The sequence below is a fragment of the Brienomyrus brachyistius genome, unplaced genomic scaffold (genome assembly GCF_023856365.1).
Source record: "Brienomyrus brachyistius isolate T26 unplaced genomic scaffold, BBRACH_0.4 scaffold34, whole genome shotgun sequence".
NCBI classification, from domain to species: Eukaryota; Metazoa; Chordata; class Actinopteri; order Osteoglossiformes; family Mormyridae; genus Brienomyrus; species Brienomyrus brachyistius.
Window position 1 is genome coordinate 3,569,110 of NW_026042309.1, and position 26,082 is coordinate 3,595,191.

At 43.5% G+C, this 26,082-nt stretch overlaps 1 protein-coding gene across 1 annotated transcript in view; it reads left to right on the top strand.

Moving 5' to 3' along the window:
• Positions 1–382: 382 nt before the first annotated feature.
• The window catches only part of LOC125721584 (NACHT, LRR and PYD domains-containing protein 12-like), a 499,105-nt gene continuing 473,405 nt past the window's right edge, over positions 383–26,082 (top strand). Inside the window, exons 1-9 of the mRNA XM_048997542.1 lie at positions 383–451; positions 10,815–10,916; positions 11,446–11,559; positions 13,091–13,204; positions 16,282–16,345; positions 16,529–16,757; positions 17,386–19,105; positions 21,692–21,865; positions 22,516–22,689. Of these exons, the coding sequence (XP_048853499.1) occupies positions 10,855–10,916; positions 11,446–11,559; positions 13,091–13,204; positions 16,282–16,345; positions 16,529–16,757; positions 17,386–19,105; positions 21,692–21,865; positions 22,516–22,689 (2,651 nt within the window). The 5' untranslated portion in view covers positions 383–451; positions 10,815–10,854. The remainder of the gene's footprint in view (positions 452–10,814; positions 10,917–11,445; positions 11,560–13,090; positions 13,205–16,281; positions 16,346–16,528; positions 16,758–17,385; positions 19,106–21,691; positions 21,866–22,515; positions 22,690–26,082) is intronic.

Below are 26,082 nucleotides of genomic sequence, written 5' to 3' on the forward strand. Positions count from 1 at the left end.
CCCCAAAACCCTATGATGTGCCGCTTGTCATGTTTCGCGAGTAGCGACGGGCAGGTAAGTGGGCAGGAGGCAGGGAAAGACGAGGCAGAAAACTGGATTTTTTAAGGGAAGAAGGCTACGGGCAAGACAGATCAACGATACTAACATCTAACATCAAAGACGGACAAAAGGCAGGGCAAGTCGTGAACTGAAACAGAACAAAGACATGGCGAAACACGGTACAGCTGGTTATGATTGGGGAAGCACGCGTGCATAATCAGGGGGCGTGGCACACACGAGGATCGTACGAGCTGGGCATGACTCCGCTGAGTCCGTGTCCATTTTTTGCATGAAACGGTGCTGATCATTTCTTGCCTGTAAACGAAAGTGAAATGAAGTGTCGGGATTTTAAAGGCAGAGTCGCCATTTTATAAAGATTCTGGAATAATGTAAAGATATTCTATGTTTCAAGGTAAGATTATATTAATAAAATTAATATGTTTAACACAGCTTACATTTATAGCAGGATTTCAAAATTTCCATGTAATTAAACATTAAATATACGTCCGTACAGCACAGTAGGTTACTGTACGTGTATCAGAAGAGTTTTCGAATTAACATCAATAATATTTAATTACTTACGCTCAGCCATGAGTTCGCCTAATATACTGTGCTGCGTAAACATGGACCAGGACGTAGGCTGTAATATTTTGAAGCTATATTAAGTTTTTCTTTTTTTAAGTGTTGGGGATTAATGCCAGTGTGCCGAAACATCCGGGCTAAACTCAATGCTTAACATTTTATTAAATCAAAGGTTTTACCACGTATCTGTTCTGTGTTCTCCAATCTGAAATGTGCTGATTAATTGTAGTCATACTTTGTAGTCGTATTTAAATTGTTTAATGCAAATAGTACGCAAGTCTGATTTTAATAATCGGCAAAGAATAAGTCAAACTCAACCCACAGCACAGCTGAATAACAGAAGGTGGTGTTTTAATTTTATATATATATATATATATATATATATATATATATATATATATATATACACACACACACACACACACACGCACACACACACAACACAATTAACCATGTAAAGCGCCTTGGGACAATTCTGTTGTGAAAGGCGCTATATTAAAAAAAAATATATATATATATATATATATATATATATATATATATATATATATATATATATATATATATATAAAAGGGTTAATTCTGTTGTGTGCGTGCGTGCGTGTGTGTGTATATAGGTAAAGTGTGAGCTCTTTCTTATCAGTCCCGAAAAGGGCGCAGCAGAGCCAGCGAGCAGAAATGTAAATAAAGACACGGTGTGATTTTAGAGACACAAACTTCACTTTTACACAGACGGGGGTTGCCCGTGGATTTGAGTCGCACATGCGCTGCCGATCTGAGTCGACCGTGTGAAACTGATAAAGTATCAAACTATTCAGGTAATTAAGGACTGTTACGGCGTCTTCTGAAGCTGAAAGAGCCATAGAAATAGGGCTTTGTTCAATCAAAGCAAAATAGGGGGGCGTGTGGGTCAGTGGGCTAAGCCTGTATGCCTGTAATCGGAAGGTTAACAGTTCAAATCCAGCCTCAGCCCATCTATGGGTTCTTGAGCAAGGGCCTGAAGAAGAGCCAGTTGAGGGAGTCATAAAAAGACAGTTTCTGAGAAAATTAAATGACAATCTTAAGATTATAAGTATATAAAGTTTTTAGGAAAAAAAGGTTATCTGTGCACAAACCTGTAGTTTCTAAGAAAACTGGGTCTAAATTTGATTTTTTTTAAAATGCTAATTTGGGGTCTACAGCATCTGCCTGTGGATCCCAAAGCATCAGCTCTAGACATGAATTAAGATTATTTCCATAATGACACCTTTGTCAGATGGAGTCTGACAGTAAGTGATTCCTCAGATCTTTTGTCTCCATTAATATATCATGCAATGTGCACAGCGGAGGTGCCCAGGTCCAGTCCTACAGAGATACTGTCCAGTAGCTTTCTGTCCTTCTTGGATGATTTTTTTTTATTTTGTTTTGCAAGCAGAATAAAGTACAAAAAAGAAGAGAAGAACCAAACCCACCCAGGTGTCGCCTTGAGAGAGAAAAAAACATTTAAACAATTAGTGTCTGCAGATTCTAAACAAACAGAGGACCGAATTCTAGCCAAACTGTCCGACTAGTGATTAAGATCATAACTCCTCTAATGGATGAAGAACTGATGGCTGATTTAGCCACATATCCTTGGGAGGCACTTTCAGAGAAGAACATTAAAGCAGAATCATTATTTTACAAGAAAAAACTAAATGTAAAGCAAGGACTTTGTGTCGCATCAAGCATCTCAGGTCTCATCCAGACCATTCAGTAAATAAACTTTGGAGACAAATTAAATTGTTTTCCAGTCATAGACTGAATAACAATGTGCAGATCTTTGCAGAATTTCTGTAATTAACAGAAGACCAGAATACATGTAAAGTACCCATGTGCCCCTTACGTTTGGGATAGAGGTTAGTGACATTAGGAGACATTTTCTGAGCAGAACTGGTGTGAGAGAGACACTGTGCAAGGTTTTAAAATTCTGTTCATGTATGTCAAGAGAAATACATTTAGAAAAAATGTCAGTACAGACAGACGACGGTACATCCTGCTCCAATGTTTCTTCTAAGTCACGTTCCTAGACTAATTTCAAGGCTTCCCAAGAAGAAGGGACCTTATTGGACAGTAGGGCATATAACTCTGACATTTTCCCTTAAGAGTGGTGCAGTTTAATAGCTGCTCCTCTATTTCACACAGCACAAGGCTTCCCAAGAAGGAGGGACCTTATTGGACAGTAGGGCATGTAGGGAGCCGCCCACTGGCCCAATGGCGGAATCCAATGGCGCAGCCGAAGGCTGTGAATGCGTGTTGGTCCTTCCAAGCACTCCTGGGAATTACTTACCCTTTTTAATATACAAGATATTCTTTTAGACACATATCTGACTCCATTTTATTAATGACCTTATTTCAGTATATTGTAGTCATGACGTTTATGTTGTTCGGATTACTTCGAGACTCTCCTTTAGATTACCAACTCTATTTTACCCCTGACGAAGGAGTCCACCAGATTCGCCTCGGCCGACAGGGCGATCCGTGGGCTTGTTCCACAGGGTTTGTCTTAGATGCACGGAAATCGCCACCATTTAAGACAATGTCAGCCTCTGATTATTCGGGTCCCTCGACCTATATAATTCCCCAAAGGCCCAGTGTCTGCCAATTACTGAGCATGTGGGTGCCTCGGAGATTAAGCAGATGTTTACCCGAACCACACGTACGTTCACCTCAGAGGCTCAGCCGGGGGCAGCCCATATCATAACATGTGTCAACCTCAGCGGCTGTGACGGCGCACCTTTTGTTGCGGTAGTTTGTACGAGGTTTTACTTTGGGCTCGTCTCAGGGACTCCGCCGATGCCGCCCATTGTCTTACCATGTGAGCGTCTCAGGGACTATGCCCGGTGCCTAGGAACATAGTGTGTTCGCCCCTCAGAGGGTAGACCGGTACCTTTCATCAGCATGTGTTGACCTCAGAGGTTAAGTCGGCCCGTAACTGAGCGTGTGCGAACTCCAGAGGTGCGGTTTTGGTATCCACCTAACTTAACTTGGGCAGTCGAGTTTGGGACCCGGATAAAGGGGATTTAACCCAGAGGCTGCAAGATAGTAGTTACCACTTTAGTCCTAATCAGGATAGAAGCCCAATCTGGAAAGTTTATAAAGAAGTTAGCAAATCAGACAGTCATGAAGTAATCAAGACAACATTTATTAAACATATTACAATATCCAATCATTGACATGTGGCCACATACTTGTAAATACAATTTGACAAATACAATATTAAACAATCACATTCCTCAGCTGAGAGTGCACAAAGTTCTGCGGAAAGTATCTGACTACAGATGGACTTTCACGCAGTTCTCTGTGGGAGCTCTGATTACAGAGTGACTCCCCGAATCCTTCTGAGGCCCTTCCTTAAGTATCTAAACCAGGTGATGGCATGTCTCTGAAGACTGACCAATTTCGGTCAATGGTTAATTTTAGGGCCATTGTTGGCCTTGGTTCTCAAGTCCCCAGCCAATCAGATCATTTTAGGGGGTGGTCGTAATTCCCTTGTTCTGCCATGTGAGAGGCTCTCTCAGTTTGGTGGGTTTAGCCGAAGTTTCTATAGTTCTCTTAGGGAAAACTATACTGCCTTAAATCTGAGTGTATAACACTCGCCGTCTCATGCCTATTCAAACGAGACCAAACATGCGTGTATTTGTCCCTAACATCTATGTGTGGTGAGTTATCCTATTTCTAGTGGAAAAGGTGTCTGTGTCTGGGGACTGACAGCTGTTGTTCTGTGGATTGACTGTGGAACTCTGGCCACTCCAGGGGGTGAAAGGTCTTGCTTTTTCTGTATTGCTCCAGTTATTCTCAGGAGCCGGCAGGGCTTTGCCTTCCTTAAAAGGGATGGTTTGATGCGTGGAGTCCAATCTTGCCTGGGCCAGTGGATCCTTTTCTTGGAGTTCTGAAATAGACTGATGCAGGCTGATCAGAGTTGGGGCCTGCAGGACCTATAAGTTTTATGTCCTTACAGGCATATAACTCTGACATTTTCCCTTAAGAGTGGTGCAGTTTAATAGCTGCTCCTCTATTTCACACAGCGCAAGGCTTCCCAAGAAGGAGGGACCTTATTGGACAGTAGGGCATATAACTCTGACATTTTCCCTTAAGAGTGGAGCAGTTTAATAGCTGCTCCTCTATTTCACACAGCACAAGGCTTCCCAAGAAGAAGGGACCTTATTGGACAGTAGGGCACATAACTCTGACATTTTCCCTTAAGAGTGGTGCAGTTTAATAGCTGCTCCTCTATTTCACACAGCACAAGGCTTCCCAAGAAGGAGGGACCTTATTGGACAGTAGGGCATATAACTCTGACATTTTCCCTTAAGAGTGCTGCAGTTTAATAGCTGCTCCTCTATTTCACACAGCGCAAGGCTTCCCAAGAAGGAGGGACCTTATTGGACAGTAGGGCATATAACTCTGACATTTTCCCTTAAGAGTGCTGCAGTTTAATAGCTGCTACTCTATTTCACACAGCGCAAGGCTTCCCAAGAAGGAGGGACCTTATTGGACAGTAGGGCATATAACTCTGACATTTTCCCTTAAGAGTGGTGCAGTTTAATAGCTGCTCCTCTATTACACACAGCGCAAGGCTTCCCAAGAAGGAGGGACCTTATTGGACAGTAGGGCATATAACTCTGACATCTTCCCTTAAGAGTGGTGCAGTTTAATAGCTGCTCCTCTATTTCACACAGCGAAGGCTAATTTTATTCTCCCATAATGAAGTTTCCAGGAAATGTCTGATCTGTAGAAATGTAAAGAATTCTCTGTTTGAAAGACCATATGATAAGGAAATTTCTTCAAAAGATTTCAGTTTTTTGAACAAACAAATATGAGAAATTAATGAGACCCTTAGACATCCAGCCTGTCAGCCAGTGACCTCTAACATAAGAGGGGGGATCTGGGTTCAGCAATCGGAGACATAATGAGGCAGAATGTGACATTTTATACGGTTCTTTATGTCTCTCCAAACCAATAGTGTGTTATAGATAACTGAATTGTTAGAAACTGACCTAATGCGATTGAAATTGTCAATGAAGGAAAGAGATTTACGTAACCTTGGTATTACGGCTGAGGCCTCCAGATCGAGTCATAGAGAGGTTTGTCTGTCCATGAAGCAGCTTATCATGTTTATATCTCAGCTGACAGTGATAAAACAGCAGATTTGGCAAAGAGACAATGCCACGGTTTGTCGGTCTGCTGAGAACAGAATACTTAACCCTTGGCTTCTTATCATTCCAAATGTAATGAGAAATTTGAGTGTTCAAAGTCTTAAAAAGGGAGGGAGCAAGATAACGCGGCAAATTTTGAAATAAAGTAAGCGAGGAAGAATGTTCACTTTAACAACATTAATTCTACCAAACAAAGAAGTAGGCAAGGCTGAACATTTCTTCATATCCTCTGAGAGTCTTAGTCAAAGGGGAATAAATAATATGACACAAATTATCAAAATCTGAAGTAACAAAAGCACCCAAGTACAGTATTTGAAAGCGGTATAAGATATATGGAATGGAAACTGTGTTACAATGTCTGGTGGAACGTTCAGAGGCAAAGCCAGAGATTTATCATAATTAATATTATAACCTGAGAGGCTGCTGAATGAAGCGATAGAGCAGCAGGCACAGAATGTTCAGGGTGTCGTAAATGTAGAAGAACATCATTAGCATGTACAGAAATGCAGTGAGAGACATTAGTGAGGGTAAAGCCTTGAATGTCCTGATTACATCGATCTGATTCGGCAAGGTGTCCAATAAATAAAAGAGCCCAGGAGATAAGGGGCAGCCCTGCCGGCAGCCTGCTCACTGACAGTATTACAGACAGTAACCGTCTGTACTGACAACTGCCATAGAATCTGCATACAGGGATTTTATAATATTAATAACATGTGATCCCAGGAGATAAGGGGCAGCCCTGCCGGCAGCCTGCTCACTGACAGTATTACAGACAGTAACCATCTGTACTGACAACTGCCATAGAATCTGCATACAGGGATTTTATAATATTAATAACATATGATCCCAGGAGATAAGGGGCAGCCCTGCCGGCAGCCTGCTCACTGACAGTATTACAGACAGTAACCGTCTGTACTGACAACTGCCATAGAATCTGCATACAGAGATTTTATAATATTAATAACATATGATCCCAGGAGATAAGGGGCAGCCCTGCCGGCAGCCTGCACACTGACAGTATTACAGACAGTAACCGTCTGTACTGACAACTGCCATAGAACCTGCATACAGAGATTTTATAATATTAATAACATGTGATCCCAGGAGATAAGGGGCAGCCCTGCCGGCAGCCTGCTCACTGACAGTATTACAGACAGTAACCATCTGTACTGACAACTGCCATAGAACCTGCATACAGAGATTTTATAATATTAATAACATGTGATCCCAGGAGATAAGGGGCAGCCCTGCCGGCAGCCTGCTCACTGACAGTATTAGAGACAGTAACCGTCTGTACTGACAACTGCCATAGAATCTGTATACAGAGATTTTATAATATTAATAACATGTGATCCCAGGAGATAAGGGGCAGCCCTGCCGGCAGCCTGCTCACTGACAGTATTACAGACAGTAACCGTCTGTATCGACAACTGCCATAGAATCTGCATACAGAGATTTTATAATATTAATAACATGTGATCCCAGAAGATAAGGGGCAGCCCTGCCGGCAGCCTGCTCACTGACAATATTACAGACAGTAACCGTCTGTACTGACAACTGCCATAGAATCTGCATACAGAGATTTTATAATATTAATAACATGTGATCCCAGGAGATAAGGGGCAGCCCTGCCGGCAGCCTGCACACTGACAGTATTACAGACAGTAACCGTCTGTACTGACAGCTGCCATAGAATCTGCATACAGAGATTTTATAATATTAATAACATGTGATCCCAGGAGATAAGGGGCAGCCCTGCCGGCAGCCTGCTCACTGACAGTATTACAGACAGTAACCGTCTGTACTGACAGCTGCCATAGAATCTGCATACAGAGATTTTATAATATTAATAACATATGATCCCAGGAGATAAGGGGCAGCCCTGCCGGCAGCCTGCTCACTGACCGTATTACAGACAGTAACCGTCTGTACTGACAGCTGCCATAGAATCTGCATACAGAGATTTTATAATATTAATAACATATGATCCCAGGAGTTATGGGGCAGCCCTGCCAGCAGCCTGCACACTGACAGTATTACAGACAGTAACCGTCTGTATGGACAAGTGCCATAGAATCTGCATACAGAGATTTTATAATATTAATAACATGTGATCCCAGGAGATAAGGGGCAGCCCTGCCGGCAGCCTGCTCACTGACAGTATTATAGACAGTAACCGTCTGTACTGACACCTGCCATAGAATCTGCATACAGAGATTTTATAATATTAATAACATATGATCCCAGGAGATAAGTGGCAGCCCTGCCGGCAGCCTGCTCACTGACAGTATTACAGACAGTAACCGTCTGTACTGACAACTGCCATAGAATCTGTATACAGAGATTTTATAATATTAATAACATATGATCCCAGGAGATAAGGGGCAGCCCTGCCGGCAGCCTGCTCACTGACAGTATTACAGACAGTAAACCGTCTGTACTGACAACTGCCATAGAATCTGCATACAGAGATTTTATAATATTAATAACATATGATCCCAGGAGATAAGGGGCAGCCCTGCCGGCAGCCTGCTCACTGACAGTATTACAGACAGTAAACCGTCTGTACTGACAGCTGCCATAGAATCTGCATACAGAGATTTTATAATATTAATAACATATGATCCCAGGAGATAAGGGGCAGCCCTGCCGGCAGCCTGCTCACTGACAGTATTATAGACAGTAACCGTCTGTACTGACAACTGCCATAGAATCTGCATACAGAGATTTTATAATATTAATAACATATGATCCCAGGAGATAAGTGGCAGCCCTGCCGGCAGCCTGCTCACTGATAGTATTACAGACAGTAAACCGTCTGTACTGACAGCTGCCATAGAATCTGCATACAGAGATTTTATAATATTAATAACATATGATCCCAGGAGATAAGGGGCAGCCCTGCCGGCAGCCTGCTCACTGACAGTATTACAGACAGTAACCGTCTGTACTGACAACTGCCATAGAATCTGCATACAGAGATTTTATAATATTAATAACATATGATCCCAGGAGATAAGGGGCAGCCCTGCCGGCAGCCTGCTCACTGACAGTATTACAGACAGTAACCGTCTGTATGGACAACTGCCATAGAATCTGCATACAGAGATTTTATAATATTAATAACATATGATCCCAGGAGATAAGGGGCAGCCCTGCCGGCAGCCTGCTCACTGACAGTATTAGAGACAGTAACCATCTGTACTGACAACTGGACCTTGAGAGAGACAGGTCCTGGATGGAGGGCAGGGGGGCACCGATGATCTTTCTGCTGTCTGTACGGTCCGCTGCAGTCTCTTCCTGTCCTGTTTGGTGGCTGCTCCATACCAGACTGTGATGGAGGAGCAGAGGACAGACTCAGTGACTGCAGTGTAGAACTGGATCAGCAGCTCCTGTGGAAGACTGTACTTCCTCAGTTGTCTCAGGAAGTACATCCTCTGCTGGGCCTTTTTGAGGATGGAGGAGATGTTGGTCTCCCACTTCAGGTTCTGGGAGATGGTGGTACCCAGGAACTTGAAGAACTCCACAGTAGACACCGGGCTGTCTGATATGCTGAGGGGGAGCAGTGATGACGGACGTCTCCTGAAGTCCACTGTCATCTCTACAGTCTTGTGCGTGTTCAGCTCCAGGTTGTGCTGACTGCACCAGAGTACCAGCCGCTCCACTTCCTGCCGGTATGCAGACTCATCACCATCCTGAATGAGTCCAATGATGGTGTCGTCCACAAACAGGATCCTTGCATAATGTCCTGGACGGTTGAGATGTTGCAGTATATAATGCAGCCCCATATTCACTTAATCATCCACCGACCTGTCCTGTAATGTCCTTCAGATGGGCTAAAACCAGACGTTCAAAGGATTTCATGACCACAGATGTCAAGGCGACAGGTCTGTAGTCATTCAGTCCTGTGATGGTGGGTTTTTTGGGGACGGGATGATGGTGGAGCATTTGAAGCAGGAGGGAACTTCACACAGCTCCAGGGATCTATTGAAGATGCGGGTGAAGATGGGAGCCAGCTGATCAGCACAGGTTCTGAGGCAGGAGGGGGAGACACCGTCTGGTCTGGGGGCTTCTTGGATTTCTGTTTCTGGAACAGCCGGCTCACATCCGCTTCGTGTATTCTGAGTTCCGGGGGGAGGGTAGGGGGGTGATAGCCGTGATGGAGGTCGTGGTTTTTGTACTGTACTGTGTAGATGTACTTTGGTTAAGTACATCTGCCCTCCCCTGGTCTGCTGGAATATCACTGCTGTATACATGCACCCACTGCAGTCACCGATGCGTCTGTCGATCACCCGCTCCATCCTTCCCTCACTCGTGAACAAGACCTTGAGATACTTAAACTCCTCCACTTGGGGAAAGACCCCCTCCCTTATCCAGAGAGAGCACTCCACCCTTTTCCGGCTGAGGACCATGGTCTCGGATTTGGAGGTGCTGATTCTCATCTCAGCCGCCTCACACTCGGCTGCGAACTGCTCCAGTGAGAGCCGAAGGTCACGGTCCGATGAGGCCAACAGAACCACATCATCTACAAAAAGCAGAGACCCAATCCTGAGGTCACCAAACCGGACACCCTCTACACCCTGGTTGTGCCTAGAAATTCCATCCATAAAAGTCTAGTGTCCCGCGTCCAGGGGAGGGAGAACGTGAATCCATGTTTTTACTCCTCATAAGAGGTCTAATGACCCGCAGTTCGTCTGGTTCCTCACCCAGGACCTGTTTGCCATGGGTGACCCTACCAGGGGCATAAAGCCCCGGGGAGCTTAGCTCCTGGGATCACTGGAACACGCAAACCCTTCCACCACCATAAGGTGTCGGCTCCAGGAGAGGATGTTTATACATATATTTATAAAAAAATGTGGCATTGAAATTTTGCACTGAACCTCTTTACTATGTGTAATCATACACATGGAATATAATACAATGGAATCTCTGAGTCCAGTTAATGAGTTTGATGTAAAAATGCTGAGTACTCGATATTGTGTATTTATCTATGTATCTACTTACCCTTCATGTTCACAGAGGCCCCAGCAGGAATCATCTGGTCTGGATCAGCATAGAAATGGATGGATCTGCTTCTGAAATGCGCCCCCCTGTGGGGTGTAACAGAAAGAGCCCTGAGAGGTAACAGTGTTACAGCCCACTAGCATGCATGTCTCTCTGGGTCTATAGTCAGGCCATAACATAAAAGTAAACTGGGCTCCTAGCTGGGGCTGGTCAGTGGGCAGCACTTTAATATGTGTAGCTTAATAAAAAGACCTCGCCATCTTCTGTCTTCACCGTCTTCTTCCACAATCAGCCAGTTCTTTTATACTAGAGGCGAGTAACAGACCATCCCTCCTATCCAAAATGGCCACATAACAAAACTAAACAAACAAACAAAAACATATATAAACAGGTAAAAAGGAACATGAGTCAAGTCTAGTTGTGGAGGTTTTTGACAGTAATACTAAAAGTTTCATATAATATCTAAATTTTAGATGAGACAATTTCCTTAACAGCCGACTGTAAATAAGTCTGTTTACATCAAGAGCTTCACAGCATATCAAAGTACATGAAGGCAGAGCAGAAGGCTAAACAGCAGTGTGATGTCGTCCCCATTGTATGAATTATATTTATACCATGAGGGTTTGTTTCCTCTCGCTGCCCACAGTGTCCTGATGAAGAGAGCAGACTCCCCTGTACCCAGCTGTGTTTCCCTGAAGAGTGACAGGTCAATGGAGCCCCCACTCGCCTTCAGAGAGGGACCTTTTCCTACAGACCAAAGGTAAATGTGCATTTAAACAAACACTGTTAATGACATTCAGATTCTCAGTCAAATGGCACAGAGACACATACAAGCTATGAGGAAATAACATATTTATAATGAATGCACCAATTTTTACCTTTAACAGATTCCATCACCTTGAGAATTTAAACAAATGTTTTGTCTGTATTCTATATAAATAACATATGAGGTAAATGGATGAGGATTACTGTAAAACCTGGCTTCCTGTGAGCTGGAATAGGAAGTTATTTAATGACAAAGTGGATTTTAAATTTCAATCCGCAGCACAGAGCTGTAAAAAACTGGTTTGCCTGTTTCCCCCTGCATGTCCATTAAAGAATGACTCAGCAATAGATTGTCAACATGTGATACAGATGCTTCTGTTTTGATAACAAATAATTTCACTCTCATGAATTCATTAGATTATGCTCAGACTAAGGCTTTAGTTTAACATGTTTAATGGAACAATGTGGCTTAATAATGAGGCAGGATCATCAAAAAAAAGAGAAAAACTATTGGTTTGTTTGCCAAAGGTGACAATTAAATTTTGCTGATTTAGTGCAAAAATAAGTAAACATTTTTAGAAGTGAATGAAATTTCTGTAGGATAACAAATTTTAAAAGTACACAGAACACATAGAAAAAATCCTGAAAATACCATATAGTTCAGTAAATAAATATAGATAAAAAATTTTAAATGGTTAAAAATGGGACGTTAAGGCTGGCTGTGGGGGCTGCACATCGACAGCAGGCATTGTGGTGTCTAACGGCAGCAGGCAGGAAAGATCCCCAGTAGTGCTTCTTAGCTCACGGTAGGGGAATGAGCCGGTGGCTGAAGGTGCTCCAAGATAGCGCCCCCTGGAGCCTCGGCTGGGTTATGGACCGGGCCAGTGGGGCCAGTGCCCTGGGGCCTCAGGACATTAGAAGCTGTGAGTGGCAACATTTATAGTGCAAGTCATGAAATGCGGCCCCCTGTGGGGTGTAAGAGAAAGAGCCCTGAGAGGTAACAGTGTTACAGCCCACTAGCATGCATGTCTCTCTGGGTCTATAGTCAGGCCATAACATAAAAGTAAACTGGGCTCCTAGCTGGGGCTGGTCAGTGGGCAGCACTTTAATATGTGTAGCTTCATAAAAAGACCTCGCCGTCTTCTGTCTTCACCGTCTTCTTCCACAATCAGCCAGTTCTTTTATACTAGAGGCGAGCAACAGACCATCCCTCCTACAGAAAATGGCCCCATAACAAAACTAAACAAACAAACAAAAACATATATAAACAGGTAAAAAGGAACATCGGTCAAGTCTAGTTGTGGAGGTTTTTAACGGTCATACTAAAAGTTTCATATAATATCTAAATTTTAGATGAGACAATTTCCTTAACAGCCGACTGTAAATAAGTCTGTTTACATCAAGATCTTCACAGCATATCAAAGTACATGAAGGCAGAGCAGAAGGCTAAACAGCAGTGTGATGCCGTCCCCATTGTATGAATTATATTTATACCATGAGGGTTTGTTTCCTCTCGCTGCCCACAGTGTCCTGATGAAGAGAGCAGACTCCCCTGTACCCAGCTGTGTTTCCCTGAAGAGTGACAGGTCAATGGAGCCCCCACTCGCCTTCAGAGAGGGACCTTTTCCTACAGATCAAAGGTAAATGTACATTTAAACAAACACTGTTAATGACATTTAGACTCTCAGTCAAATGGCACAGAGATACATACAAGCTATGAGGAAATAACATATTTATAATGAATGCACCAATTTTACCTTTAACAGATTCCATCACCTTGAGAATTTAAAAGTTTTGTCTGTGTTCTATATAAATATCATCTGAGGTAAATGGATGAGGATTACTGTAACACCTGATTTTCTGCGAGCTGGAATTGGAAGTTATTTAATCACAAAGTGGATTTTAAATTTCAGTCCTCAGCACAGAGCTGGAAAAAACTGGTTTGCCTGTTTCCCCCCTGCATGTCCATTAAAGAATGACTCAGCAATAGATTGTCAACATGTGAGACGGATGCTTCTGTGTTAATAAATAATTTCACTCATGAATCCATTAGATTATGCTCAGACTAAGGCTTTAGTTTAACATGTTTAATGGAACAATGTGGCTTAACAATGAGGCAGGATCATCAAAAAAAAAGAGAAAGACTGTTGGTTTGTTTGCCAAAGGTGACAATTAAATTTTGCTGATTCAGTGCAAAAATAAGTAAACATTTTTAGAAGTGAATGAAATTTCTGTAGGATAACAAGTTTAAAAAGTACACAGCACACAAAGAAAAAAATCCTGAAAATACCATATAGTTCAATAAATAAATATAGATAAAAAAATTTAAATAGTTAAAAATGGGACGTTAAGGCTGGCTGTGGGGGCTGCACATCCACAGCAGGCATTGTGGTGTCTAACGGCAGCAGGGAGGAAAGATCCCCAGTAGCGCTTCTTAGCTGACGGTGGGGGAATGAACCGGTGGCTGAAGGTGCTCCAAGATAGCGCCCCCTGGAGCCTCGGCTGGGATATGGACCAGGCCAGTGGGACCGGTGCCCTGGGGCCTCAGGACATTAGTGGCTGTGAGTGGCAACATTTACAGTGTAAGCCATGAAATGCGCCCCCCTGTGGGGTGTAAGAGAAAGAGCACTGAGAGGTAACAGTGTTACAGCCCACTAGCATACATGTCTCTCTGGGTCTATAGTCAGACCATAGGGTGCTTGGCACACGCTAGCCACCTGGGGTACTTGGCACGGTTTTTCGAACGTCTTGCTGAATGTGTTGTCATAGCAGCACATCCAAATCAGAGCAGGTTTGTTCTGCGTAAACAAGGATTAGCTCACACACTTAATAGTGTCCGTGTGTGGAAATGGGTTCAGTCATGGCCTCACCATTCATATACGTAAAATCAACAAACACATACATACACACACAGACTCATACATACAAACATATATATATATATATATGAATGAAATGTTGTGTTTGTACTTTAACTTGTTCCCATATCCTGCATGATTGTGCGTGTATTTTATCTGTAATTATGACAATAAAATAATGATGAAACACTGGAAACGTAATACTACATTCAAGTGATAAATACAATAACTAAAAATGACATTTAATTTGTCGGACACTTTTTGCCAACCGTCTTTTCTGGTTTGGGTCGCTTTTGATGTGTTTCCTTTAGTAGAAACTAAATCTTTGAATTCATCATACTCCTCTGTAGCATTCCCCTCGGATTGATGGCCGAAAGACTTGACTGATGGTTCACGATTTATTTAAAATAAATTAATTACCAAAAAAAAAACGTAGCCAACGTAAGAGCTTGTGCCTTTACCAGGGGGGTTTAAACCATTTACAAAATATCATAAAGCAAAAGACAAACACGTTCTTCGCTTAGCTTAGCTTAACGATGTTCTGGTAACCGAAAAAAACGGAAGTCCCTCAAAAAAAGGGGTCCCACTAAATAAAACTACATAAGCATGAATGAATTTATACAAATGAATACAGAATACAAACGTATATTAAAAAATATGCAATATGCAACTCAATATGTTTTGTAACATTAATTAGTCTCATATCAATCCTTGGGGTTATTTACACTCCCACCAAAATTACGTCTGTTCCAAGCAATACCCACAAACAAAAATAATTTTCAAATCTGTATCATTTGGTAAATAAAGCATAAACATCAGTGAAAGTGAGCTTTTAAACATCAGTGAGCTTCTAATAACAAGACTAACGTCTGCACTGGACGTTCTAGCACTGACAGCTTACCAAGGCGTTCCCCTTTCTCCTTAAGTCTCTTATCTCCTATACATATTTTACCCTTTCTTACCAGTCCATCTTCATCAGTGACAGTCTCTAAAATCCATTGCCCCCGTCCCAACTTTTTTTGGAATGTGTTGCAAGCCTGAATGGCAAGAATGGATGTTTATTTACAAATCAGATGATGTTGACCAAAAAATACATGAATTATCTTGTGTTCATACTGTCTGCAATGAAATAAAAGTTAAGGGACATTTGTGAATTACTGCTTTATTTTTTTATTCACATTTTCCACCCTGTCCCAACTTTTTCTGATTTGGGGTTGTATGATCCTCGTGTGTCCCGCCCCGCTGATTATCCACGTGTGCTTCCCGGATCGTACCCATCTGTGTCCGATTATTTTCAATCAGTCCTGTCTATTTGAGTCCATGTCTTGCCCTGGTTCCTGGTCTGTCACTGATGTTAGTTGGCGTCTGATGTTTCCTGCCCTTAGTCCTGTGATTAAACCCCGTTTCCCCCTTATTCTACCGGCCTGCCTGATCCTTGCCTGCCTGCTTGTCCGTGCGCCTTCCCCGTTCACCGGCGATCTTAACATTGGGATTTTGTACCACTAACTTTTCCAGCCTCCTGTTGGCCCTGTCCCAACTTTTTTGAGATACGTTGCTGTCATGAAATTCAAAATGAGCCAATATTTTTCATGAAATAGCAAAATGTCTCACTTTAAACATCTGATATGTTTTCTATACTTTGTTATGAATATAATACAGGTTCATGAGATTTCCATATCATTGCATTCTGTTTTTATTTACAATTTGCACAATGTCCAACTTTTTGGAATTGGTGTTGTAATATACCACAGTGTTATTCTTTATCTGCAGTAACAGCAATTTTAATGGGGAACTTTTCAGCCTTTCTGTTACATTTGTGTAGATGAATTGAGGTCTTTATGTTTCTGCCTAATTCACAGAGACCAAATGGAAGAATGCAGTTCAGATCTACATGATAAATCGGGTTTATCATCCATATTGAAGGTTTGTATTTATTGCTGATATATATTTTGTTGGCTGTTATGTGAATTAGCTTATATTTTATACAGCTGCATAATAATAAATTCATCATCTTAAAGAAAATATGTTTTAAACTATGATTCAGAAGTGAAACTCTGAAAAGGTTTGGTGTAAGTAGCAATAATTAACTCTGACTGTTTATTTTAGTCGCTAGAGGAAAAAGCCATGAAGTTCCTAAAGGAGGAACTGAAGACGTTTGTGAGGTACCTAGATCAGAATTACCCAGAATGCTCTGAGCCTCAGCTGGAGGAGGACAATGACCTGGACTGTGATGGTCAGATGCAGAAGACCAGTGTTAGAGAGGTAGCTCTGAAGATCACACTGTACATCCTGAGGACAATGAAGCAAAATGATCTTGCTGACCTGCTGGACAAGAGTAAGAACTTTATAATATTATGTACATGTACAATATTGTGTAAACGTCTTAGGCAGCCAAAGAAAAGGATGTTTAAATGGTCTTCATGTTGGTGTAGAACTACTATAATATGTATGTCAAAGTGTGTTTGCCATTTCAGAACCTCTCCCAAAATCACCCCAATATTTGCTGATATTGTACAGTATATCCCTGAATTTTTTACTTGACCACTAACACACCTCATGTGGCTGATCAATATCTCATTGAATTTTAAACTTATTTAATTAATGAATGAAGTGAGCTGCTGGTGAAATTTAACAAATACATGGACAGGCTGTGGTGCCCCTGAGGAGAGGTTTGGGAACTGAAAAGGGGTTTTGTGATTTTTTTGGTTCTGAGCAGATATACACTTACTACCCAGATAAATGGCTTTAAACATTTCCTTTGGCTGCCTAAGGCTTATTCACGGTCCTGTATGCGGTGTTCCAGTAAAATACGCATGATAAAACTTTCAGTTTCACATTCACAGTCACAGGGAAATATCTGGATATGTATGTGCAAAAAAGTGTGTTTTTGGAAAATATTCTTCCTCTCATATTGGTCAGGATCTCGGTCAGAATTAGTGTATTTTCCTCTCATTTCTTTTCAGGACAGCTCATGCTGCAACATCAACAGGAAATGAAATGTAAACTTAAGAAGCAATTTGAGTGTGTATTTGAAGGGAAAGCTAAGGAAGGACAGCCAGCACTTCTCAGTGCCATTTACACAGAACTCTACATAACTGAAGGTGGGACTGGAGCAGTCAATGATGAACATGAAGTGAGACAGATTGAAACAGCATCCAAGAAAAGGCGAACAGAAGATACTACAGTCAAGTGCAATGATATATTTAAACCCTTATGTGGGCATGTGACTCCTATCAGAACTGTACTCACTAAAGGGGTGGCAGGTATCGGGAAAACAGTCTCTGTGCAGAAATTTATTCTCGACTGGGCAGAAGGAAAAGCAAACCAGGATGTTCACTTCATATTTGCTCTTCCTTTCCGGGACCTGAATTTGATTAAGGGTGAATACAGTCTCCTTGAACTGCTTTGCCACTTTGTCCCAGAACTGAAATCTCTTGAATCCACTGAGCTGTTTATGTACAAAATCTTGTTCATCTTTGATGGTCTAGACGAGTGTCGCCTTCCTTTCGATTTTCAGAACAATGAGTGCTGGTTTGATGTAACAAAGAAAACGTCACTGGATGTGCTGTTGACTAACCTCATTAAGGGGAATCTGCTCCCATCCGCTCTCCTCTGGATAACCTCCCGGCCAGCAGCAGCCAATCAGATACCTCCTGAGTGTGTCCACCAGGTGACAGAGATACGAGGGTTCAGTGATGCCCAGAAGGAGGAGTATTTCAGGAGGAGATTTAGGGATCAGAGCCTGGCCAGCAGGATTATCACACATGTGAAATCATCAAGGAGCCTCTTCATCATGTGCCACATTCCTGTGTTCTGCTGGATTTCAGCCACTGTGCTTAAGAGGTTTTTTAGTGAGACTGACAGGGGAGAAATTCCAAGGACTCTGACTGAAATGTACACACACTTCCTGATCTTTCAGACAAGTTTAAAAAATGACAAGTATATGAAAAAACAAGAAACTAAGCTTAAAGAATACAGCAAGGAATTCCTTTTAAAACTTGGTAAACTTGCTTTTGACAACCTTGAGAAAGGCAATCTCATATTTTATGAGCAAGATCTGACAGGGAATGGCATTGATGTCACTGAAACTTCAGTTTACTCTGGAGTGTGCACAGAAGTCTTTAAAGAGGAGTATGGGTTGTACCAGCAGAAGGTGTACTGCTTTGTGCATCTGAGCATCCAGGAGTATCTCGCTGCTTTATATGTGTTTCTGTCAAACTCATCAGCTGACCTGCTGAAGACTGCAGTGAATCAGGCATTAGAGAGCAAGAATGGACACTTGGACCTCTACCTCCGCTTCCTCCTGGGCCTCTCAACAAACTCCAGTAAGACTCTGTTACAAAGGCTACTGGGGCCAACAGAAACCTGCTCACATACCATTAAGGAAACAGCCCAATACATCAAGGAGAAAATACAGGAGAATTTATCTCCAGAAAGGACCATCAACCTGTTCCACTGTCTGACTGAACTGGGTGACAATTCTCTAGTAGAGGAAGTACAAAGATACCTGAATTCAGGAAACATTTCGGCAGATGACCTCTCACCTGCACAGTACTCAGCTCTGGCCTTTGTGATGCTGATGTCAGATGAGGAGCTGGATGTGCTTGATCTGAAAAAATACATCAGACGAGATAAAGAGCACTGCAGGCTGCTGCCTGTGGTCAAGAACTCCAGGACGGCTCTGTAAGTGACGTGGGGATGGGAAATCATGTCTGGTCTGGCAGTAATACATGAATATTGTTTGAAATGTGTAATATATATTATATATTTCTCCTCATGGATTAATAAGTGGGTTTTATTTTGATAATCACAGCTATAGCTGTTTGTATAGCAGTAGCTAATCTTGACCACAGCCTTTATAATGACTGAAGGTAGTGATGTCACTTTTTGTTTGTTACTACGTTTCCATTCCCATCCAGTCTGCCTTCTGATCACAGGCACAGCATCCTAACCTGCTATAGAAACAGTGAGAGCTCTTTATCCACAGAGTGTATCAGTGGTATGTGAGTGTTATTGTCAGCAGGCGTGTTCATGTGATGGAGCCCAGAGCTGGGAGCTTCCGTATGACTGCTGTCTCTGGCTGCTCACTGGCGCCCTCTGCTGGCCTCAGCTGCACCTGGCTGAGGATGTGACCACACATCTAGTCTGGCAGAAATAAACATTGTTTAAAATATAAAATGAATATGTATATATGTAATTTATTTCCCCTCTTTTATCAACAAGGTTCCTTTTTAATCTAGTTTATATTAACTGAAGGTAGTGATGTAGGTAAAACAAAAAGACAAGATTTCCACGACCTTCCTTTGTGTAACAAATAACCAAAGATACAGCATCATACAGAATGGTCCAGTTTTCATTAATAGTGGGAAAACCACTCATATTCGTTTCAGTTCTGGATGCTGTAGGAAGCATTTCTGTAAATACTGGGTGTGGTGCGTGACTCTTTGGGCTCGGACTCTGTGTCCATGAGCGGAAGGTTGCTGGTTCAGATCTCATTTTGAGTCACCCCCCCCCCCCCACCAAACACTGAATTCAATTTCAGTTCAGTTTTATTTATATAGTGTGTTTTCACAACATTACATCATCACAAAGCACTTTACAGCATCCCTGCCCAAAGCCTCCAGTGAGCAAGTCAGAGGGGACAGTGGCAAGGAAAATTACCCTAGAAAGAAGAAACCTTGGGAGGAACCAGACTGAAAGGGGGAGCCCATCCTCCAGGGGGCAACAGAGGAAGCCCTAACCCTAACCAGACTCAAAGGGGGAGCCCATCCTCCAGGGGGCAGCAGAGGAAGCCCTAACCCTAACCAGACTCAAAGGGGGAGCCCATCCTCCAGGGGGCAGCAGAGGAAGCCCTAACGCTAACCAGGGGAGCTCCCCTCGTGGGCAGGCCTACCACACATGCCCAAAACCACCGCATGCAAAACACTTCACACTCTCAGAGCTGTTAAAATCATATAAACTTTCCCTTCCACTGTGATCTTAACAGACACGTCCAGGACCTCCTGCGGCGCGTTAAGAATCGTAAATGTTTGCCGCCTAAAAGACAGGAATCATCCTAATTCGGCTCACCAACTTCCCGTAGTGCCCAGAATGTTGGACAGTAGTTCATTTCTAATAAATGGGGGAACATTAGATAAAACAACTTTTTTTGACGGGCTTGATAAAGGCAGCATCTGTACGAATTCATCTTTAATGTTGAGACCACTTTCTATGAGGTCATCAACCATGGAAACGTCTTTTAAAAAGATCACAATAGCTTTGTTCATTCGGGAAGCTGAAACAACATTAGCGGCTCCAACTACTTCACCGACCGCGAGCAGACAGTCCTCCACCGAGACGGCGGGTCAGGGACACACTTAAAGCCGTGCCTGAGACTCAGACACGAAAAACTGAGTCGGGAAGCTCAAAACTCCCACCAGAAAGCTGCACTTGAATGGCTGACATTCTGGCTGCTGACTCAGAGATAGAAGTTGGTGATGTGACAATACTGAACTTACAAGAATGGCGAATGCATGGTTACTGCAAGGGACAATGCTTGTGAAATTCTGTGCAATGTTTCTTTTTAACTGCTTCAGAATCTTTGGCTAGAAAGCTGAACTGAAAGCAAATCATGAATCCTTCTGTTATCTTGCTTTGTATATAGCCCAAGCGCGTTTCCCCAGCAAGGACGATAATCGCCGGTTAGTCACTGTCAGATATCGACACCGGGATACTTGTCTGATTACGCTCATTACCGATAATGTCGTCATATCACCCAGACGTAATTGGTGATTTGACATGTTCCCAGGTATAACAATACAGGGACAAAAAGGATTTTACTCATGGGATCAGGAATCCAAGTGCCAGTTGCTGCTGCATTAGCTGCTGGGAATGTTCACATCTCCTCCTTTCAGTGATACGTGTCGAGTGTAGGGACACCTGGCAGAAAGATGGCTAAGGACTGCACTGGAAGCACTGGTCTGACTGTTATGGGAGGTTAACGTCCGTCTTGCTGTTGTGTTCCTATAAATTCCTGTATATTCTGTGATTTTTGGCTGTAGCTTCTACTTAATGTTTTTACCTCTAGTTTTGAGCTACTGACTCACAATTAGTGATCATATGACTGCAGCAGATTGTCAGGACGAACAGAACACTGCAGACTATAATTCATTTTGAAGTGTAAGCTGTGCTGCTAATTATACTGAAAACAAATGCTTATTGTAATGCTTTGTATTTTACTAATGTGTAGGATGTGTATATGTCTGTGTCTTAAAGTGTTTTCTGTTTCAGGCTGAACAGCTGTGATCTCTTAGATGAACACTGTGAAGTGCTGACTTCAGCTCTAAGATCAAACTCTTCCCCCCTGAGAGAGCTGGACCTGAGTGACAATAACCTGAAGGATTCAGGGGTGAAGCTGCTCTCTGCTGCACTGGGGGATTTACACTGTAAACTGGAGATATTGAGGTCAGTATTACTGGGTATTCTACACTCTAAACTGGAGATACTGAGGCCAGTACTGCTGGGTATTCCACACCGCAAACTGGAGATACTGAGGCCAGTATTACTGGATATTCTACACTGTAAACTGGGGATACTGAGGTCAGTATTGTGTGGTGGCTGCTCTCTGCTGTACTGTAGGATCTCAGCTGTAAACTGGAGAAGCTGCAGTGAGTACAGAATATGCATTTTGCACAAAAGTAACTGGACAGCAAGAAAACCCACAATGCCTTTCAGCAGTTACATAATAAACAAACACAAACAGCTTCTGTTTTCTTCTCCTACTTCCTTATATCCCACAATCTTATCAGCCCTCGATCCATGTTAGAAATAATTAAGCAGTGAAGCAGGAAATATCCATTCAACCATATAATCCATGCAAAACATTTGTGTTGGTTAGCAAAGTTAATGGCACTGTTACAGATAAACATGTTGACTTTAACGTGTTATGGACAAAAAAATAATGGACACCAAACAGAATCGGAATGATTGTTAAAATGATTTTTTATAATTTAATTGTTTTCTGAAAATCCATTATGTCATGGTCCCTATTCTCCTCATTTGAATACAGTGCTGCAGTGTAAAAAGTGGATTTAAAAGTGTTTAATTTTTTTAAGGGTGTGCTGGTGTGAAATCACAGAGAAATGCTGTGAGGCACTGGCTTCAGCTCTCAGATCAAACTCCTCACCCCTGAGAGAGCTGGACCTGAGTAACAATGACCTGCAGGACTCAGGAGTGAAGCTGCTCTCTGTTGGACTGGAGGACTTACACTGTAAACTGGAGATACTGAGGTAAGTCTGACTGGGTATTTCAAACTGTAAACTGGAGATACTGAGGTCAGTCTGACTGGGTATTCCACACTGTAAACTGGAGTTACTGAGGTCAGTCTTACTGGGTATTCCACACTGTAAACTGTGGGTAGTGAGGTGAGTATTACTGGGTATTTCACACTGTACGCTGGAGATAATAAGGCGGAACATAGCTAGTGATTTCAAAATAAAGCAGGAGTATCAAAGTCTACAGGTTGACTTAAAAAATAACATTAGACTCGCTACAGTAAGTGGAATGTCGAAAGGAAGATTGCATTGGAGGTTAAGGATAACATTAAAAGTTTCTTTGAATATTTTAACTCCAAAAGAGCTCTAAAAGCTGAAATCACTTATCTGCAGGATAGTAAGGGCCTTATAATTGAAAATTTAAATTGATATAGTAAATGAGTTTAATGATTATTTTACACGGGTGTTCACAGTAGAGGACATGATTAACTTACCACCATTTAGTACAAATACAGTGTCGTATATAAACAATATACAGTCCCTCCACAATTATTGGCCCCCTTGTAAAGATTTGTAAAAAGGGTTAGACAAAAATCCACCTTTTGGCGAAGCAGCTTCATCTCACACTGAAAAAAAATAGAAAAATCCAACCTTTCATTGAAATAAATTTATTCAAAGAAAAACAAATCCTTCATCAAGAAATAATTATTTTCAACAAAAACACACGATTATTGGCAGCCCTGCTTTTAATACTCTGTACAGCCTCCCTTTGCCAGTATAACAGCACTGAGTCTCCTATGACATTTTATAAGGTTGGAGAATACAGAGCAGGGCATCTGAGACCATTCCTCTTTACAGAATCTCTCCAGATCACCCAGGGTCCTCGGCCCTCTCTTGTGCACTCTCCTCTTCAGCTCAGCCCACAGGTTTTCAGTGGGGTTCAGGTCAGGGGACTGAGATGGCCATGGCAGAAGCTTGATTCTGCGGTCAGCTGACCATTTTAATGTTGATTTGGACATGTGCTTAGGATCACCGTCCTGCTGGAAGATCCAATGAAGGCCCAGTTTTTGTTTCCTGGCAGCAGCAGCCAAATTTTGATATAAAATGTCCTGGTATTTCATGGACCCCATAGTGCCATGTACCCTAACAAGGTTTCCAGGGTTTTTGGAGGACAAACAGCTCCACAACATCACAGAACCTCCACCGTATTTTACAGTTGGGATAAGGTTCATTTCATTATAGCCATCCTTCTTTTTACGCCAAACCCACCTTGAATGTTTATTGCCAAAAAGCATTTTTGTTTCATCAGATAGTTGAATTTGATTCCAGTCAAAGTTGTATAATGTTTTGAAAACTCCTGGCACTAACATTCTAAGTAACTGACAGAAAAAGCTTCTTTCTGTCATACCTTTCAAAACGTCCATACCTCAATCCCCTCATAAGTATGTCTGCTAGGTGGAGTCGAAGATGCAGTATAATCCTGTTATAATGGACTCGCTTATAATGGAATATCGTCTATAACAGACGAGGACTGCCGTTGGTGCACCTTTAATTACATGCAGAAAAAGCATCGGATGTAGCGGACTCGCATATAATGGAATGCGTGTGAGAGTGTCTGTGGCAGGGCATGCGTGGGTGACAGTGTCTGTGACAGGGTACGCGTGTGTGAGAGTGTCTTCGGCAGGGTACGCGTGTGTGAGAGTGTCTGTGGCAGGGTACGCGTGTGTGAGAGTGTCTGTGACAGGGTACGCGTGTGTGACAGTGTCTGTGACAGGGTACGCGTGTGTGAGAGTGTCTTCGGCAGGGTACGCGTGTGTAAGAGTGTCTGCGGCAGGGTACGTGTGTGTGAGAGTGTCTGCGGCAGGGTACGCGTGTGTGAGAGTGTATGCGGCAGGGTACGCGTGTGTGAGAGTTTCTGAGGCAGGGTACGCGTGTGTGAGAGTGTCTGCGGCAGGGTACGCGTGTGTGAGAGTGTCTGCGGCAGGGTACGTGTGTGTGAGAGTGTCTGCGAAAGCGTACGCGTGTGTGAGAGTGTCTGCGGCAGGGTATGCGTGTGTGAGAGTTTCTGAGGCAGGGTACGCGTGTGTGAGAGTGTCTGCGGCAGGCTACGTGTGTGTGACAGTGTCTGAGGCAGGGTACATGTCTGTGAGAGTGTCTGTGACAGGGTACGCGTGTGTGAGAGTGTCTTCGGCAGGGTACGTGTGTGAGAGTGTCTGCGGCAGGGTACGTGTGTGTGAGAGTGTCTGCGGCAGGGTACGCGTGTGTGAGAGTTTCTGAGGCAGGGTACGCGTGTGTGAGAGTGTCTGCGGCAGGGTACGCGTGTGTGAGAGTGTCTGCGGCAGGATACGCGTGTGTGAGAGTGTCTGCGGCAGGGTACGCGTGTGTGAGAGTGCCTGCGGCAGGCTACGCGTGTGTGAGAGTGTCTGCGGCAGGGTACGCGTGTGTGAGAGTGTCTGCGGCAGGATACGCGTGTGTGAGAGTGTCTGCGGCAGGGTACGCGTGTGTGAGAGTGCCTGCGGCAGGCTACGCGTGTGTGAGAGTGTCTGAGGCAGGGTACGCGTGTGTGAGATTGTCTGCGGCAGGGTACGCGTGTGTGAGAGTGCCTGCGGCAGGCTACGCGTGTGTGAGAGTGTCTGAGGCAGGGTACGTGTCTGTGAGAGTGTCTGTGGCAGGGTACGCGTGTGTGAGAGTGTCTGCGGCAGGGTACGCGTGTGTGAGAGTGTCTGAGGCAGGGTACGCGTGTGTGAGAGTGTCTGCGGCAGGGCACGCGTCTGTGAGAGTGCCTGCGGCAGGCTACGTGTGTGTGAGAGTGTCTGAGGCAGGGTACGCGTCTGTGAGAGAGTCTGCGGCAGGATACGCGTGTGTGAGAGTGTCTGCGGCAGGGTACGCGTGTGTGAGAGTGTCTGCGACAGGGTACGCGTCTGTGACAGTATCTGCGGCAGGGCACGCGTGTGCGAGAGTGTCTGCGGCAGGGTACGCGTGTGTGAGAGTTTCTGAGGCAGGGTACGCGTCTGTGAGAGTGTCTGCGGCAGGGTACGTGTGTGTGAGAGTGTCTGCGACAGGGTACGCGTCTGTGAGAGTATCTGCGGCAGGGCACGCGTCTGTGAGAGTGTCTGCGGCAGGGTACGCGTGTGTGAGAGTTTCTGCGACAGGGTACGCGTCTGTGAGAGTATCTGCGGCAGGGCACGCGTCTGTGAGAGTGTCTGCGGCAGGGTACGCGTGTGTGAGAGTGTCTGCGGCAGGGTACGCGTGTGTGAGAGTGTCTGCGGCAGGGTACGCGTGTGTGAGAGTTTCTGAGGCAGGGTACGTGTGTGTGAGAGTGTCTGAGGCAGGGTACGTGTCTGTGAGAGTGTCTGTGGCAGGGTACGCGTGTGTGAGAGTGTCTGCGGCAGGGTACGCGTGTGTGAG